Source organism: Dipodomys spectabilis, unplaced genomic scaffold (assembly GCF_019054845.1).
Source record: "Dipodomys spectabilis isolate Male_0828 unplaced genomic scaffold, ASM1905484v1 ptg000092l, whole genome shotgun sequence".
Taxonomy (NCBI): Eukaryota; Metazoa; Chordata; class Mammalia; order Rodentia; family Heteromyidae; genus Dipodomys; species Dipodomys spectabilis.
The window spans coordinates 4512047-4529939 of NW_024870769.1; the positions used below are offsets into that span (position 1 = coordinate 4512047).

The following is a 17893-nucleotide window of genomic DNA, read 5'->3' on the forward strand; positions in this document are numbered from 1 at the left end:
TCTCTGTGATGAGGACAGGCACAGATGTCTTGAATTCGACAAAGTCTTAGAAGTAAAACTTGATAGATGGCAAAAGTTGTTTTCAGGGAATGTGGACTATTTTTCTGCTTTTAAACAATATGCTCTATATTGAAACCTTCCAAGTTATTATTACCTACATTAACAGTATGGATCCAAAAGACCTGGGGTCTCTCTTACTATTCTGTTTTGAAGTGGAAAATACTTCAGGAAATGAGTTACACACACACACACACACACACACACACACACACACACACACACACACACGTTACACACACAAACGCATGCACACATGCATTCATGTACATGACAGGTGAAAAGCAGTTGTCGAGTGATTAGGTTTGACCTCTGGATGCCCTTTGCTTGTACTAAGGCACAGAGGTAAGAGAGGCCCATAGTTTGGCCTGAAAGCCCTAAACTTAACAAAGAGTTCAGATATTTAAAATCATGTATATAATTTAATTTAGAATGATTAAGTTACATACTAAAGTTTGTTTTGCCAGATTATACTTTTTTTGCTGTACTTGTTTTCATACATTTACACTAAGCCTGTCTCCTCAAAAATACTTTTTGAAAAGTATTGTTTTTCTTACCTCATAGTCCCTATTCTTATTATCTTAAGAACAAAAATTGTTCAGTATGTATATTTTTTATGGCTTATTTAATCCAGTATGTATGTATGTATGTATATATTTTTTGTCGGTCGTGGGGCTTGAACTCTGGGCTTGGGTGCTATCCCTCAGCTCTTCAGCTCAAGGTGAGCGCTCTACCACTTGAGCTACAGCGCCACTTCCTGTTTTCTAGTGGTTTATTGGAGATAGGAGTCTCATGGTCTTTCCTGCCTGGGCTGGCTTTGAACCATGATCCTCAGATCTCAGCCTTCTGAGTAGCTAGGATTACAGGCGTGAGCCACTGGCGCCCGGCGTATGTATTTATTTATAACCTCTTTAATTTTGTAACACAAAGATACAAAGATGAAATGATATCATAATAGGAAATAAACTTAAAAATAGAAAAGTATTATATAAAAGATGATGTTCATATTTCTCTTCGTATTCTCATCATGAAAAATCCCTCCTCACACATAATTTTGATTCCTGTTGCTTACTTTTCTTAATATATATGTATATTCATTTTACTTCATTTGTTTGGCAGTACTGGGGCTGGAACTCAGGGCCTTCCATTGCTAAGCAAGTGTTTTATCACTTGATCCACATTTCTAGTGCTTTTTTCTTTTAGGTTATTTTCCAAGTAGGGCTTTATGCACGGCTTACTTTTCACATGACCTGTCACCCTTCCTTATTTGTGTTCTAGAAAGGAATCTGCCAGTCAGCGGCAGTAGTTATAATTTAGAGAAACTGAAAGTAAATACCATTATTAAAAATATTGAAGTCTTTATTAGGATTAAAACATAGAAATCAATTATTTACAGCACACTTTCTTTTTTTAAAAGACATTATTCTTTTATGCAAGGGATTTTAGAGTCACATGCCAGGAATATAGTAAGACAAATACATATTTTATAAAACCATAACAAGAGAGAAGATCTCTAGTAGAAATAGGACTCCAACTCTTGGTAGAGTGTACTGTCCAGCAGTTGTAGAGCACACTTTCTTATTTGTCTTAAGATTGCCTATGACCCTCTCCATAAGCATGCCCAGCCCAGTTTTGAATTATTTCACCATTCCTTTTGTGGCAAATGTGTTTTCTGGTTTGCTCGTGATGCCTGATTCATTAGCTTTACTTCTTGTTTTCTGATGGGTGACGGCACATTGTCTAAAACACATTTCAACTTGATACTAGTGCAGTCAGCGCTCAGCCTTCGCAGCCTTACCTTACATTCTAAAGGGTACTTCTTGGTTTATTATGCCCTCACAGGAGTTCGTAAGTGTCTGGGTCCGAGATCCTAGGATTCAGAAGGAGGACTTTTGGCATTCTTATATTGACTATGAGATATGTATTCACGTAAGTATATACTCAGTAATCAATAGAAATAATTTTGCTTTTAGGTATGCATTTTGTGGGATGGCATGATGTACTTAAAAGTTTTTCTAATTCAAAGAACTGAATTTGAATGATTACACTGAATGCTTACATTTCAAGTGAAGTATTATGATGCTGCCTAAAATTGAAATTTTACTGATTTGAATCCTCTGCTATACCTTCTTAATATTTTATTTTCTGCTTATGTGGTGCTGAGGAATAGAACCTGGGGCCTCATGCATGCAAGGCAAGCACTCTACCACTGAGCCACCTTCCTAGCCCCCCTTCTTAATATTTTAATGAAAATTTGAATATATCAAAAATTCATGGATAAAGAGTATTTATAGCTCATTAGTGGTATTTCTTTGTGATCCATTGTATTTCCAAATAATATATTACTTGGTAAATCTTAAGTTTTTGTTTTTGTTGGTCATGGGGCCTGAACGCTGGGGCTGGGCATAGTACCTCAGCTCTTCAGCTCAAGGCTAGCACCCTACCACTTGAGCCACAGCACCACTTCTGACTTTTTTCTGCTTATGTGGTGCTGGTGCTGAGGAATTGAATCCAGGGCCTCATGCATGCAAGGCAAGCAATCTACCACTGAGCCAACTTTCCAGCCCAAATCTTAAGTTTTGAGAGGATATAGTCTTGTGAAAAGGGATGTGTAATATTTTATATAGAAAGTCTGAAAGTAGGAAATGAATATGTACAGTTAGGTTGCACTAGTCTAGATTTCATACAGTTAATTAACTTGATGAGTAAGCAGCTGGAAATTATATGCCTTATTTGGAAATTATATTGTATCATAATGTTGATAAAGTTTGTGTGGTCTGTTGCTTGCAGTGATCATCTTGAACTAAGACCAGCCAACTTTTCTGGAAAGGGCAGGTAGTAAATATCTCTAGCTTGGTCCTTGATTTTGAAGCTACTCTCCTTTCCAATCTCCAGTCTTCTCCTGGTCCAGATAGCATAGTACAAGAAAGTAAAAATTACCCATCATTTTATTTCACCATTGCACATAGCTAAATTGGTATCAGTAGACACCCAAACACCACCCATTAAGACCATAAGACTATCATTCTTTTTTCTTTTCTTTTTTTCTTTCTTTTATAACTCCCTAACTTGGAACATAAAGCCAAATAAAAACTCAGAACTACTTTTTTTTTTTTTTGCAGGGGGCAGGAGGAGTGGGAGAGGGGAACAATAGTGTTGTAGGTTCTTGTCAGGATATGCTCCATATTTTTATTTTGCTTTGTTTTCTTTTCCTACAAGCAGTTCACAACAAGGATGCATTCTGTGTAGGAAAATTAGGAACATATAAGAACAAGCATTTGAAATAAAATGAAATATCTTATGAATTTTGTCTTTCTCACATACCTTATAGGAGGCATGAAATTTAATTACTCTTAGAAAACAAGGAAATAGATGATTGTACAAATGATTCTCTGTGTGATGTGAGTTCAGGAATCTCTTATCTGGTGCTACAAATGATGGAGCTTCACAGATATTACTTGGTGTTGTTCTGGTGGTTTTCTGAGCATCTGATAAGTGGACAAAGAATCTTCTTGGCTTGGTGGCTAGCAAAGCAAGCTGATTTAGGGGAAATTAATCAGTGAACTCGGCATATCTGATCTTGCTGAGTCTTCCACCTGTTGTCCAATTAAAAGTGAATGTTAGGGGTAGAATTCTCCATGGCCTCTATGAACCATATCCTTGGAGCCTTGCAGGCAGAGAAACTGGGGATTATCTCACTTAAATTAAACTCAAGGGATCTAATGTCAGGTGGCCCAGAAATCTCAACATTTACTTGGAATTTTAAACCAGTAGATGATAGAGCTGGGTAGTTACATCCATTCTCTAGAGTCTGCCCTGTGAATGAAAGGCACATGGATGGCCCTTACTCTGGCATAACCAGATAGATCTTTCGTTTCTGACATCCGCAATGACGATGAGTAAGAAATTAAGGAATTTAAATGGACCTAGCCTGTACCCACAATATCAGGAGTCCCTGAAGTGTCTCCAGTACTCTCTGGGGAAGGGAAATGAGAGAATGCCTGCTCGTTAGGGCACTAATTCTATGTAACACAGCCTGCTAGCTTAGTCCCCCAGGAGCACATTAGGCTGAGCTTGATGAGGTCTTAAATCCATCCACAGAATGCTCATGCTAGGCTTCCTTTAGCATGTTTTGTTGTCTGTATTCAGACCAGTGGCTGTTCTGGAGGTGAGTCTTTTAACCTCTGTACAACCTGAGATTTTTCTGAATCTTATAAAGTTGAAGAATATCGTGAACGGTACCATCTATTTCATAAGAACAGTTTAAACATGTTTAAACAGTTTAAGTGCTTATACGCACTTAAATTCCCTAGGGACAGTAACAACTGCTAAGCTTGTTAACGGGAAGAATAGAATTTTATTTTTTATATTATTTTTAATTTTTGCTTTAAATAGTTGCATGAAGGAGTTTTAATTCCACAAGTCAGATTGTGAGTAAATGCATTTTGATCAAGGTAGCTCCTTCTGACATTCTCACCCATCTCTCCTAATTCCATCCATACCCCCAAGTTGTGTAGTTCAACTTTTACATAATGTACATCAAATATAATGACCCTTCTTTCCTCCATTCATGTGCCCTTCCTCTTCTTGCCCTCTTAGTATTATTTTTAGATAGAAATGTTAGTGGCAAATATTTCATTTCTCCTTTGGCAAAGATTATGAAATACAATTTCATAAAAATGTAGATAATAGAGATATCTTTATTTTAAAAAGTTAAATGTTATTATAAAATAAAGTGTTATTATTATAGAGAGGGGTTACAGTTACATGAATCAGGTAAAGAGTACATTTCTTTCTGGATACTGTTATACCTTCCCTCTCTCAGTTTTTCCCTCCAATGCCACCCACAGTTGTATAGTAAAATTTCAACATATTTGTCAGTCTCTTGATTTTCCAAAGAAAAATATTTACCTATCTGTTTACCAAAATGAGAGCATGATAGCTTAGCTTATGCTGGGAACTCTGCTAGTGTTTTTGTTTGTTTGTTTTTTCCAAGTGTATTTATTTCAGAGTAGCTACAAGGAAACAGACAGCTAGCAACTAGTAAGAATATTAATGGGTATTATTTGCCAAGTGCTTGCTGTGGATTCTTATAACTACCTTGTCTTGCCACTCAAGAAACTGAGGTTTGCAGGTGTTGGTGGGTCACACTTATAATCCTAGCGTCTCAGAAGCCTGAGATCTGAGGATTGAGGTTCAAAGCCAGCCCAGGCAGGAGAGTTCATGAGATTCTTATCTCCATTTAACCAACAAAACTCTGGGAGTGGAGCTGTGGCTCAAGTGGTAGAGCACTTGTCTTGAGCACAGAAGCTCAAGTACAGCTCTCAGGCCCTGAGTTCAACCCTCAGTACTGGCACAAAAAGGAAAGAAAAAAAGAAACTAAAGTTCAAGTGCCGTGCCCTGGAACAGAGTGGTACTGGAATCTGTCTGTTCATCTGTGTGCCACACAAGGCTCCCTTCCACGTCTGGAGAGCAGGGAAATGCCATTCTCTAGTTGAGTCATGATTCCAGGATTCTTAGTGCCTGGCATGATCTCTAGGAATGGCATGTCAACATGGAGGCCTCTGGGATGTCTTGTGAAAGGATACAAGGAAGCTGTTTTTAGTCCTCAAAGATGGCTCCAGCTACATGGATGGTGTTAAACATTTCTTTATTATTTTATTTATTTATTTTTTTGAGACAATACCATTTTCCTGCCTCTGCCTCTCAAATGTTGGTACATGTGTGTGTACCATTGCACCCAGCAGGATTGATTATTTATGACTCATCCTTGAAAGTAGTACTTGCTATTAGGAGGGCAGGAGGTCCTCCAGGACTCAAGATGTGCTTGGGCCATGCCTTCTCCAGGGTGTTACTACTCATTCATGTCATCTCAGCTGCCTTCAGGGTTGAGATTTTGGATAGTTACATGAAATAATTTAGAGTGCTAGTATAAATGTCAACTTAGTTTGGTTGGCTTACATTGTACTAAGAATAAATATTTAGGTCATATTTCAGTTTATAAGTATAAGGAAACTTGTTTTCCCTCAGGTGAGGCCATATTTTTCTATTCTTCCGTACAGACAAATAGTATGTGTTTTACAATGAAAACATCCTGTGTGCGAAGAAGATACAGAGAATTTGTATGGCTGAGGCAAAGACTCCAAAGTAATGCGTTGCTGGTGTAAGTAATTTAAAGAGATTATTGAGCCTTTATCTTGATAGTCAATAACTAAAAATTGGTATGCATTAAGAAATACAAGATAAAAAGCATTTTATAGGTCTTCTTCTTCTTTTTTTTTTTGAGTCTGGGGCCTGAACTCTGGGTCTGGGTGCTGTCCCTCAGCTCTTCAGCTCAAAGCTAGCGCTCTACCACTTGAGCCACAGCGCCACTTCTGGCTTTTTTCTTTTTGCTTATGTGGTGCTGAGGAATCGAACCCAGGGCCTCATGCATGCAAGGCAAGCGCTCTACCACTGAGCCACGTTCCCAGCCCCTAAGTGTTCTTGATTGCAATTTACCAGTTTAAATTTTATAGATACTGCATCTGAAGTTAAAATTTGTCACTTGATTGCACCTACTTTTATGGATATTGATCATGAAAGACTCCCAGTATGTTTAAAGTTGGGGTTTTCTTTAATTGATTTGCATGTACCCTTATTATATGACATACAATAATAAGTTATGTGGAGTAGGTGTGTAATAATTACTGTCATGCAAAATTTGTCTTCACTGTGGGGATTTCTCAAACTAAGGCAACTTGATGTGGTCATTAAAAACTATGTTCTTTTTTTCTTTTTATAAGGCAAGTGCCAGAATTGCCATCAAAAAACCTATTTTTCAATATGAACAATCGCCAGCATGTTGATCAGCGTCGTCAGGGTTTGGAAGATTTCCTCAGAAAGTGAGTGTACAGAAACTCTGTGTTCAGACAGAGTGGTCCAGTGGGGAAGGGTATTACTGTCTGAAATGCTAATCGTCCTCTCTACAGTGAGGCTCACAAATTCATTTCCTGTATTACAGCACCATCTTGTGGCTCACATTATATAGTACACATCTGGGATGGAGGCTGTTTAGAAGGCAACAATAAATTGAATTGGAGAAGAAATACATAGTCTCTTAAGATGTAAAGCACAAAGGCATTCCTTGGGGGGGTTCAGCTAACAAAAGTAAAATTTCCCAGGAAACAAATGTATTTATTATAAAAGGCATGTCTCCAAAACTGTCTCCATTTATAGTACCATCTTTAAAACTGGCTGCTAATACAACACTTCTGAGCTCTTCTATGTGTGTGGCTTAATTCTTGCCTCGGCTTGCATAGTGGGGCAGGGGGTGAGGGATGGACATTTATATAGGAGTGTTTGGTGGCATTTGAATAATCTTTGAGGGTCTTTTCCAGAATTATTTTGTGACGGTGGGTACTTCCAGTAGAGCTATTTGAATTCAGACCATGAGGATTTCCCTTTGTCTTGTCTTTGGAATGCCAGAATGCCCATCCCCCCAGGAGGCTTGGTGAACACAGGTTTGCACACAGACTCTGAGGGCAGGCTGTTGAGGATTCCAATCCTGGCTCTACCATTAATTAGCTGGAGTTGCAGGCAAGTCTTCCTTGCCTATTCCTATGTTTTCTCACTTGTAAAATAGGAGTAAGAAGAGTGCCTTTGACTCTGAGAGGATTAAATGTATTAATGAATGAAAGGCACAGCAGCGTATAGCATAGAATGTGTCTGTTACTTAATGTCTGAATGTTGGCCATTATTATTTTAATACACTTAGACTTGAACAGCTTTGAGCCTATTTTTCTACTTTTCCATCGTATAGAGAAGTAAATAGGCTGAGTCCTAGAGGCAGGGTCCTGTCTCCTCAATGTCCATGTTTTTCCCAGTAGTTTCAAGATCTTCAGTCATCTCCTTTTGAGTTCACTAGATAGCGGCTCAGAACTAGCCTGAAATAATATACTGCTTCTCCCCATATGGCTCATAAAGGACTTGGGTATTAAGTGTGCACATGAATATTAATGCTTATTTCTATTAGATTTGCATAGTGCCTTTCCTTTGAAAGGGTCACAGAGATAGGCAGAAAGACTCAGGCTTATAAATTGGAGGACAGGGAGAGGAAAAGAAGCCAGAGGAATAAATAAAGAGACCAGAAAGACTGAATAATGGAGGCAAGTCCTTCAAAAATGTTACAGTGGTATTTTGATTTGGGGTATCACAAGCATGAAAGAACAAAGAGCGGGTTGAATTTTTTCTGCTCTTTCCCTTCAGGGACAGCTCTGACTTGAATTGTTGTCTCTATGGTACCCAGGTGGCTGATGGCCTGGTCCCTTAAGATGTAACTCAAGTTTATACAGTAGCCTCTACTCCAGATGCTGCTCCAAAGAAAGCTGCAGCCTGGTCACCATTATGGGGGAGAGGGCAGGGGCAGCTGAATCCTGTTCCCAGCCAGCACTGGGGAGCTGCTATGGAGAAAGCACTTCATGTGACATTAAAAGGCAGTAAGTGTATTAGTGTGTTAATATCACTAGTTAAGTATAGGCCATGTGCTTTTGTTAAGACATCACTTCATTATTTTGAACAGAATCTCTTTATGCATAGTTGATCTACCAGTATTAAACCCCAGTAAGGGTCCTGTGGCCACCAGAGATGATGCTTGTGCAAGTTATTTTTGTGCTTTCTTTTTTGGCTGTTGCTGGCTGTTTGACGCAGATGTTGTAGTGGTTTAGGAGCTCAAGTTGCTGGGGTCTGGATCTTCCATTAGTCTTGGCTCTTCATTTTTTTCCTAGGCACACAACCTTGGAACAGTCATCTGATTCTTTTGGGTCTCAGATCTACTTTGGCTTTTTGAGAAGTAGGCTAATATCCCTTACACATAGCCAACATCATTGGGGTTATATTGATCAGATGGTTGCTCAAAAAGGACTCTGAAAGCCATGTGATCATTCTTCAATCAGTAGATATTTATTAAGTGACTACTCTGGGTCAGGCTTTGTGCCAGGCAAGTCTATATTTTCTCGAAGCTTTCATTCCAGTGTGGAAGACTGTGTCCTTATCAGAGCTGTGGGAAAAGTCCTTAAAATCAGATCTGGATTGTCATGTAGGAGTCCAGTCATGGAGCAGACGAGCAACTCTCTTGTCATGTTGTTACTTATCTCAAAACTAATTTGTTTCATGTTAAAAAAAAAAAAAAGCTGATACTTCTCTGTGGCTTGAACCTGAAGGAAAGAAGGATTCTAATGCCACCCAGTTAGTTACAGGCCTGATAACTTCTGAGCCCCTCCTTTTGGTGTCTCTGATGTCCATGAACAGCTCTCTGGATCTTTGTCAGTTTGTGTATAAGTAGCATCGTGCATGGTTTGACCCCTGGAAGCCCCTTCCCTGCACCCTGCCCAAGCCATGTAGGGAAACTGGACATCATAATGCAATTCAGCACTGTGCCTGACCTCACCTTGAGTCCTTTGAGGTAATTGGTTACCAGCTCAGGAGGGCCATGAATCAGTAGCTTGTATTGCATTAATACTGCAATGTGCTTGCGTTATAGATACCAGCATATTTTTTAAATCTATTTTTAATGTAAGTTGGGAAGTTGTGAATTTGAGAACTACAAATGTTCAAACTCTGTAAAAACCAAAACATCTCTTTTTTTCACTTTAAGGTCATTGGCGAAATAATACATTATTTAATATAAGCCAAGTACAGACTCAGGTTGATCTTTTTCTTTCTTTCTTTCTTTTTTCCTTTTCTTTTTTGCCAGTCCTGGGCTTGACCTCAGGGCCTGTCCCTGAGTTTATTTTGCTCAAGGCTAGCATTCTACCACTTGAGCCACAGTGCTACTTTCAGCTTTTTCTGTTTATGTGGTACTGAGGAATCAAACCTAGGGCTTCAGGCATGCTAGGCAAGCACTCTACCACTAAGCCGCATTCCCAGCCCCTCAGGGTGATCTTTATAGAGGAATGAGAAAGTTTCTTTGATTAGGTGTCAAACAAGAATATATCGTTTATTAGCCAGGTTTGGTATTTTACATGTCTTATCTCAATACTTCAAGGCACGTAGGAATTGGGTAATTTTATAGGTAAATTATAAGAAAAGAGGTTTTATACTTACTATATTACATTTGTTGTAAGTCTTGGCAAGCGTATGATTAGCGGAACTCTTAATTGCTGGTGAAATTTGGTCAGTATGGTTGTGAGCTTTTTTTCAGATATATTTATTTCTCCTCAATTTTGAGGAGAAATAATCTTTCCTTTATAGAAAGTAATCTTTCTTTTATATTCTTTCTCCTAATTGCAATTGAAAGCAATTGTACTAGTTATGGAAAAGGAAAGTTATAAACTAAAACTACAAACTCTGTTCCGAAGTGTCAACAGTATATTAGAATTCCTACTAATTTTTTAGGTTTATTTTATATGATTAATAGGAACTGGCTTTCTTTCTTTACTGAATAAAGCCCATTGCTACAACTGTATTCACCCTAAAAATTGAACTTTTATATTTGGTTTATATCCATAGAGTTAGTCCTTGCCTCTCTCATTCCTTCCTCCTTCTCTCCTTCTCTCCTTTTTCCTGCCTTTCCTCCTTCCCTCACTCTTCCCTGTCAAAGACTACCAGTGAAAATACTACTGCTAGTTTTAAACACACACACACACACACACACACAATTTTTATAAATCTTTGTGTTCAATAGAGGGCACCATAGCACAGACCATGAATATTCTTTGATAAAAATTTGTAGGTTATTTCTTTAGGTTTTTTTTTTTAATGGTAAGAGGTAAACAGCCTGTTAAAATTTTTAACAAGGTTAATTTTCTCCTACATCAAGCTACTAACCTTCCACATACAACACAGATGTGTGTAGATATCATTATATTGGTTTCAGTAGACTTAAGACATCCTTAGGATTAAATGATTTTTGTGTAGCTGTATATCGTTCTGGATTGAGTCACTATATAATATACCTAATAAAATCATGTTGAGGAAACCCAGATTTTCAACGGGGTCCAATTCAAGGAGAAAGCAGGTCCTGGTTTGTTTAGTTTGAAATTGTTACAAGAAAGGAGTAATTTCTGACTGGAGTCATAAATATCTCTTTAGATATTTCTTTAAAATTCTGGAGGCAGTTTTTGGTTTCTCTTATAAAAGCTTGAAAATCATATACATTTATTTGAGAGGCTTCTAACAATGAGATTTTATTGACTGTTTTACAAGGTACTCTTTATATTGTTTGAAGTTGATTTTCTGCTATTAGATTTGTTTATGGAAAATGTGGTACAAATATGACTGAGGGAAAAATCAGGTTTCCTCTTTTAACGGTGTAGTCACCATGCTTTCCTGGAGACAGTAAACCAAGTATAACTAGCTAAATGAACTAGTCATGCTCTTTGAACAAGATGGGAAAATGCTCCCTGTGTTAAATTTACAGTAAAACATCTAACTGCAAAATAAAAAGCATGAATACATTTTAAGATATTTTTACTTGTTAAAAATATATCTAGGGGCTGGGAAGGTGGCTTAGTGGTAAAGCGCTCGCCTTGCATGTTTGAGGCCCTGGGTTCAATTCCTCAGCACCACATAAGCAAAAAAAGCCGGAAGTGGTGCTGTGGCTCAAGTGGTAGAGCGCTAGCCTTGAGCTGAAGAGCTGAAGAGCTGAGGGGCAGCGCCCAGGCTCAGAGTTCAGGCCCCACGACTGGACCCAAAATAAAAAAACAAAACAAACAAAAAAATATATCTAGCCGGGCTCTGGTGGCTCATACCTGTGATCCTAGCTACAAGGAGGCTGAGATCTGAGGATTGAGATTCTAAGCTGGCCTGGGCAGGAAATGTCTGTGAGACTCTTATCTCTAAATTAAAACAAACAGACAAACTTGCTTAGTCATCCAGACAGAGGAGATCTTCTTCCCAGCAGACACCCTGGTTTTGAACTCTGGACCTATAGGAGTGTTTTTTTTTTTTTTTTTGGTCCGATCGTGGGCCTGAACTCTGGGCCTGGGCACTGTCCCTCAGCTCTTCACTTCAAGGCTAGTGCTCTACCACTTGAGCCACAGTGCCACTTCCGGCTTTTTTTTTTTTCCTGCTTATGTGATGCTGAGGAATTGAACCCAGGGCTTCATCGCATGCAAGGCGAGCGCTCTACCACTGGGCCACCTTCCCAGCCCAGGAGTTGTTTATTTCTACTAACTCCTCCATGGTAAGCTAAGTCAGTCAGCTCCCTCTTTTTTCCTATGTGTCCTCCAGGTGGCAGTATTAAGCAGAAAAACGCCTGGAAATAATGATTCTAATGTACAGTAAAATTGGAAATTGAATTATAGCTCAAGAAAAAGGACAGTAGCCTTGAGGTCCCAAGCAACCTGGACTCTGATCACTTTTGTTTTCTATACACATGTTTTAGGTTTCTAGCAAGTTAATCACAGTGTGTTAGCAGTTCAAGGCTCAGTAGAATTGTTCTCGACATGAAATAAAACTAAAATGAATTTGTGTCCAATATCATTGGCATTAGTGCTCATTACTTTTGTGGTGTAATGCCTCAAACCATCTAAAATCAATTTTAAAGATTAACCATTATTTTATAAAGAAAATAAAACACATTTCCAAACAGAAACAAAGTAGTGAGTATAATCCTGCACACAGTTACTTTGTCCAGGGGCTGGCAGGAAACTACTGTCAGGAGGCCACAGGAAGTGCTTTGCTCAAACTTCAATAAGTCTAAGTTCATGTCAGTGGGATCTTGCTACATAATTCTTCCCTCATTTGAAGTATTTAGAATAAGAATGGCAAACTTTCTGTCCATGTGGGAAATAAATAGAGTGGTGAGAGGGATTTACTAGTTGGCTACTTGTACTTGGTAAATGACACTTAATCATGTGACATGCTTATCTTTTGAAAAACCTTGGGCAGAAGACACACAGATAGCAAGTTTTTAACTGCTACGCTTCAGATTTTTTCCTTTTAAAAAGCAAGCACAAAGATTTTTGTTTTCCTTTTTGCCTTGCCCTTTAGTAAAGAATGTTATCCCAAACTATATGGTAGTGAAACAAAAGGGGTGACTAGGTTTTAGTTTTGACATGTACATGGATACTTTCCTTCTTGAAAAGTAAATCTTTAATTTGACTTACTTGGTATTTTAGTGATCTTGGAGTTCAACTAAATTGATACTAATGGCCAGAAGAGAATTATATTTCTAATTACATGTTTAAACACGCAAAATATAAGGTGAGGCTCATTTGGTTTGAAATACCTGACCTATTTTTCAAACATCTCCATACCAAAAGACAAAAACAAATTAAGAAAAAAACCCACATTAGGCAAAATAACATTTGGGTTTTAGTGTTCCAGTTTTATTTTCTACTTTTATTCATAATGTCTTCGCTCCTAATTATTGAACTGCTAAGAGATCAAAATACCCTATGCCAAAATCCTTGCTAAAAAGATTAAAAAAATTTTAAATAATTTTTTTATCGAGATTAAGTGATTACATAAATTTCACAGTATTGTGGGATAGTGATACTTTAAAGTCACAAACACATTCCAACCTTCACAAGGCAAATTTTCATTATCATCATGTATAAAGTTTGTGAATTCTGTGAACTTTGACAATACAATTATTTCTTCTACCTTGGGTGATATGTACATTAAAAGTTTTTATTTAAGTGTAAGAGTATACTTTGCATTGACAAGCATTTCAGAAACACATTCACTGATAGTATGAATTGAGTAGGTATAAATTTTGCTATAGAACTTTTTTTTTTTTTTTTGCCAGTCCTGGGGATGGAACTCAGGACTAGGTTGCTGATCTTGAGCATTTTTGCTAAAGCCTCACAGTCAACTACTCAGTTGAGCCACAGCTCTACTTCTGGTGTCTTGGTAGTTAATTGGAGATAAAAATATCACAGACTTTTCTTTGAGAGCTGGCTTTGAACCATGATTCTCAGCTGTCAGCCTGAGTATTATCCACCAGTACCCAGCTACAAGGTAGTTTTAATCCTTCATGTAGTTATGTTGCATTACTTGAAACTTATATTCTTACCTAAACTGTAATCTTTCATGTAGGAGGTCCAGTATGTAATTATCACAAGATTATCATATTTTAGTTATATTCAGTTTTATTTGGTTGCTTGTTTTTGACAATGTAGAGATTCAGAGCCACTAAAGAATATCTTTTTTTTTTGTGTGTGGGGGGGGGGGTGGGTGGGAGGGAGTTGGTCTATGGGCCTGAACTCAGGGTCTGGACACTGTCCCTGAGCTTCTTTTGCTCAAGGTTAGCACTCTACCTCTTCAGCCACAGTGCTACTTCCAGCTTTTTCTGTTTATGTGTTACTGAGGAATTGAACCCAGGACTTCATGCACACTAGGCAAGCACTCTACCACTAAGTCACATTCCCAGCTCTGAAGAATTTTTTTTTTAAGATAAAGTCTCAGTATGTAGCCCAGGTTTGCTTTAAACTTTGTGATCTTCTTCAGCCTCCTGAATGCTGAAACTACGTGTGTTCAACATCATGTCTGACTTGTGGAAAAATTTCTAGTGAACTTTAAGTATCAAAAAAAAAAGCCATCTCTCCAATGAGCCCTTATAAACATACACTTATGTACATAAACATATATATAGAGTGGTGTAAAATTTTAAAGTGTAAAACATGCTAAGAAGCATATTGACTTTTTCATATACTTTTTAGTAGTAGTTGAATGTTTCATGACTGCCTATCCAATAAAGATTGGTGAATTGACATGCCATTGGCAGTACATTTTTTAAAGAATAAATTTCTATGACTGTATAAGCAAAATATTTCCATAATTAATCCACATGGTCATAGCAGATGGTTAAATGGAAGAAATGTCCTTGAAGTTATTCTTTTAACAGATGTTCTTAACTATTAGCTTCATGTTTTTACTCACCTAAATTTCCAAATAATTGAATAAAAGTTAACATATGCTTTCCTCCCTTTAATGGGCAGAGCCCATCATCAACACAAACTTTAGCACCATAGAAAAATTAACTTCAGTGGTACAATGCTAAGGGGTCTCTGTAGTGTCTTCCCAGCCCTGTTCAATGGTTATTTCTCCTTTCTGTCTTTCCCAGAGTCCTGCAGAATGCACTTCTACTCTCAGACAGCAGCCTCCACCTCTTCCTGCAGAGTCACCTGAACTCCGAGGACATCGAAGCGTGTGTTTCTGGGCAGACCAAGTACTCAGTAGAAGAAGCAATTCACAAGTTTGCCTTGATGAATAGACGCTTCCCCGAAGAAGACGAAGAAGGGAAAAAAGAAAATGATATAGATTATGATTCAGAAAGGTATTTCCTTGCGTTTTGATTTAATGTATACATATTTATAGAACACACAACGCACATGTGCACACACAGATATATACACACTCTGCTTTTTTGTTGATGTAATACTAAGATAATGAAAAAATTAATTGACTGAGATTTTATTGAGCTGTGACAGCTCATCATAGTAGTCTTCACACACACCTCCGCACTGAATTAATGAATGCAGTAGAAATTCAATTATCTGCATTCTGATTATGTGACTTTCATTTAGTCAGACTTGAATTATTCGCGTTTAAATTATCTAGCTAAAAAAATATCCAACTGCACTCCAAATGGCTAATTAAAAGTCCAAATTTCCTGTCTTTCTTTGTGACTGGAGATAATTAAAGTTCTCCTCTGTTACTCAGGCTTTGAGTGTGTTGTGAAAACCAATTTCCTCTTTTTATTATTTTCCCCCTCTCTTCTTTTCCAGTTCATCCTCTGGGCTTGGACACAGCAGTGATGACAGCAGTTCACAAGGATGTAAAATAAGTACAGCGCCACAGGAATCCTGAAAAATAATTCTAAAGGCATTACCTTAGGAATAGCAAATTGTGTCCAGTCCATAGAGAAGAGAGCTTGCTTGTAATAAATCCTTACCTAAAGCTCACTGTCACGATACTAGGTATTTAAATTCTTAAAGACAGTGGGTGGTTCGTTTAGTAATGGTATGTATTTTTATGTTGTCTAATGTTAGCCATGCTTCTGTATAAAGCAAAAGAAAAAAAATCTGTGAATGCCATACTGTCCTTATTGCCCAGTGTTACTGGTAAAGAAGATCCTGCCTTCAACACGACTGATTTGTATGTTTGAAAAAAAAAAACCCAACTTAGTTGATTTTGATTGAATCTTAAAAGAGAAGTAAGATAACATTTGAAACCCAAATAGAGCGGAGGGGCAATTCTTGAGAATGCAGTGTATGTGACGTTGGCTTACCGCAAAGGGACAGTGTAGAGCAACCTGCCCCTCAGACAGGTGGCTGCTACTCTGTGGCTACCTCCCCTGCACTGGCAAAAACACTTTGCTTTTGCGTGTTTAACTAAACTACTTAAGAGTATTTAACCTTTCCAGTATTCTATTTCACACTTAGATGGAGAAATGTATCTTAAGATTAGGCTATATTAAAAATAATGTTTACATCTTAGGAAAAAAAGGCAGAAATAGTGCTAGTAATTTTATTTAGTCTTGCAATATGTAGACTCAGAAGTAGATTTTCATTGTCTAAAACCCATTTAAATATGGGTTCTGACAACCAGTCATGTGTTTTCATTATCATTGGGTAATTAGAGTTATAGCTTAATGACTTATTTTCTGACCAAATGTGTATAATTTTTTTAAATTACTCAACAACTTTCATCAACACTAGTAGCTACTTACTTACTACTTGTGTTTTTAAATCACAAGGACCTTAAAAATTAATACGTTTAATTTTAACTAAGAAGTATTCCCCAAATTTTGGAAAAGATGTCAACTTGCTACTTTCCGAATTTATTCTGCACTTTTTGAAGCCCCTTCATTGTAGGTATCTACCTGGAGATGGCTATAATTTCAACAAAATGCCTTTTCTCAGTGGTCAAAGATAAGATGTTTTAGATAAACTACTTTGAACTTCAAATTGCAGAAGTTTTGTTTTCCCCACTTGAATGGTACAGAATACTGTGTGAACAAAACAGGAAGATACTTTCATATAACTTGCCTAACTTGTTGCTTTGATTAAATATTACCCAGTCTCACTGGCTGCTGCAGCAAAAGAAAAAAAAATCCATTTCATTTTATTTTAACTAGGAGGTGAAAAGTTACTGTATTATTAAAAACTCCAAGATGATAGTTTCAAAGAACTAACTAAAGAAAAAAAATGGCTAGGAAACTGAAAACTAATAGAAGTAATTAAATGAGCAGGAAGATGATTTCTTTTTAAAAAAAAGGTTTAGTCTAAAACATTATTAAACTTTTATAAATATTTTGATTTAATGTGTCTTAGGCCCTTTTATTTTATCCTCAGAGACTCATTATTTTAATACAGGAAGAAAGCTTTTGCAGTCCTTATTATCCTGTTGACACATAGGGCTGGCCATCTGGGCATTTCCCAGCAGCTCCCACTCCTGAGCAGTGTGTTTGAATTCATAGTATTTCTGTTCTACAGCAATTTTGAAAAGCATACACTATGCCACTGTCATGCTATTTTTAGATAGTGTTACATAGCCATCAAAATTAGTATGAAATAATGCTCAATATTCACTGTGTAAAACTTCATGAGATCATTTGTTTTCACATTAAACATGAAAAAAAATCAATTTTGTTGGATCACTTATTTTACATAAGAATATTTCTCTTCAGTGTGTTTTTGGCTTATTGGTAGCTATTTTTAAAAAGATCTTTGCTAAAACTTGATGTAATATTTGTTTCAGCTGTCCATATTTGCACTGGCTTCATAAAGCAGATTTCTTGCAGCTGAGATAGATGAACTTCAGTTCTCAGTAGTATGCTTTCTTTGTCTGTTCTTTTTTTCTAGCATTTAAAAATGATTTGTTTAGGAAAAGAAAATAGCTACTTATGCAA

At 37.3% G+C, this 17893-nt stretch overlaps 1 protein-coding gene across 1 annotated transcript in view; it reads left to right on the forward strand.

The window, feature by feature from the left end:
* Positions 1-17177, forward strand: part of Snx10 (sorting nexin 10) — a 78957-nt gene extending 61780 nt beyond the window's left edge. Inside the window, exons 3-7 of the mRNA XM_042685021.1 lie at positions 1900-1986; positions 6120-6220; positions 6840-6938; positions 15104-15316; positions 15768-17177. Of these exons, the coding sequence (XP_042540955.1) occupies positions 1900-1986; positions 6120-6220; positions 6840-6938; positions 15104-15316; positions 15768-15849 (582 nt within the window). The 3' untranslated portion in view covers positions 15850-17177. The remainder of the gene's footprint in view (positions 1-1899; positions 1987-6119; positions 6221-6839; positions 6939-15103; positions 15317-15767) is intronic.
* Positions 17178-17893: the final 716 nt, after the last annotated feature.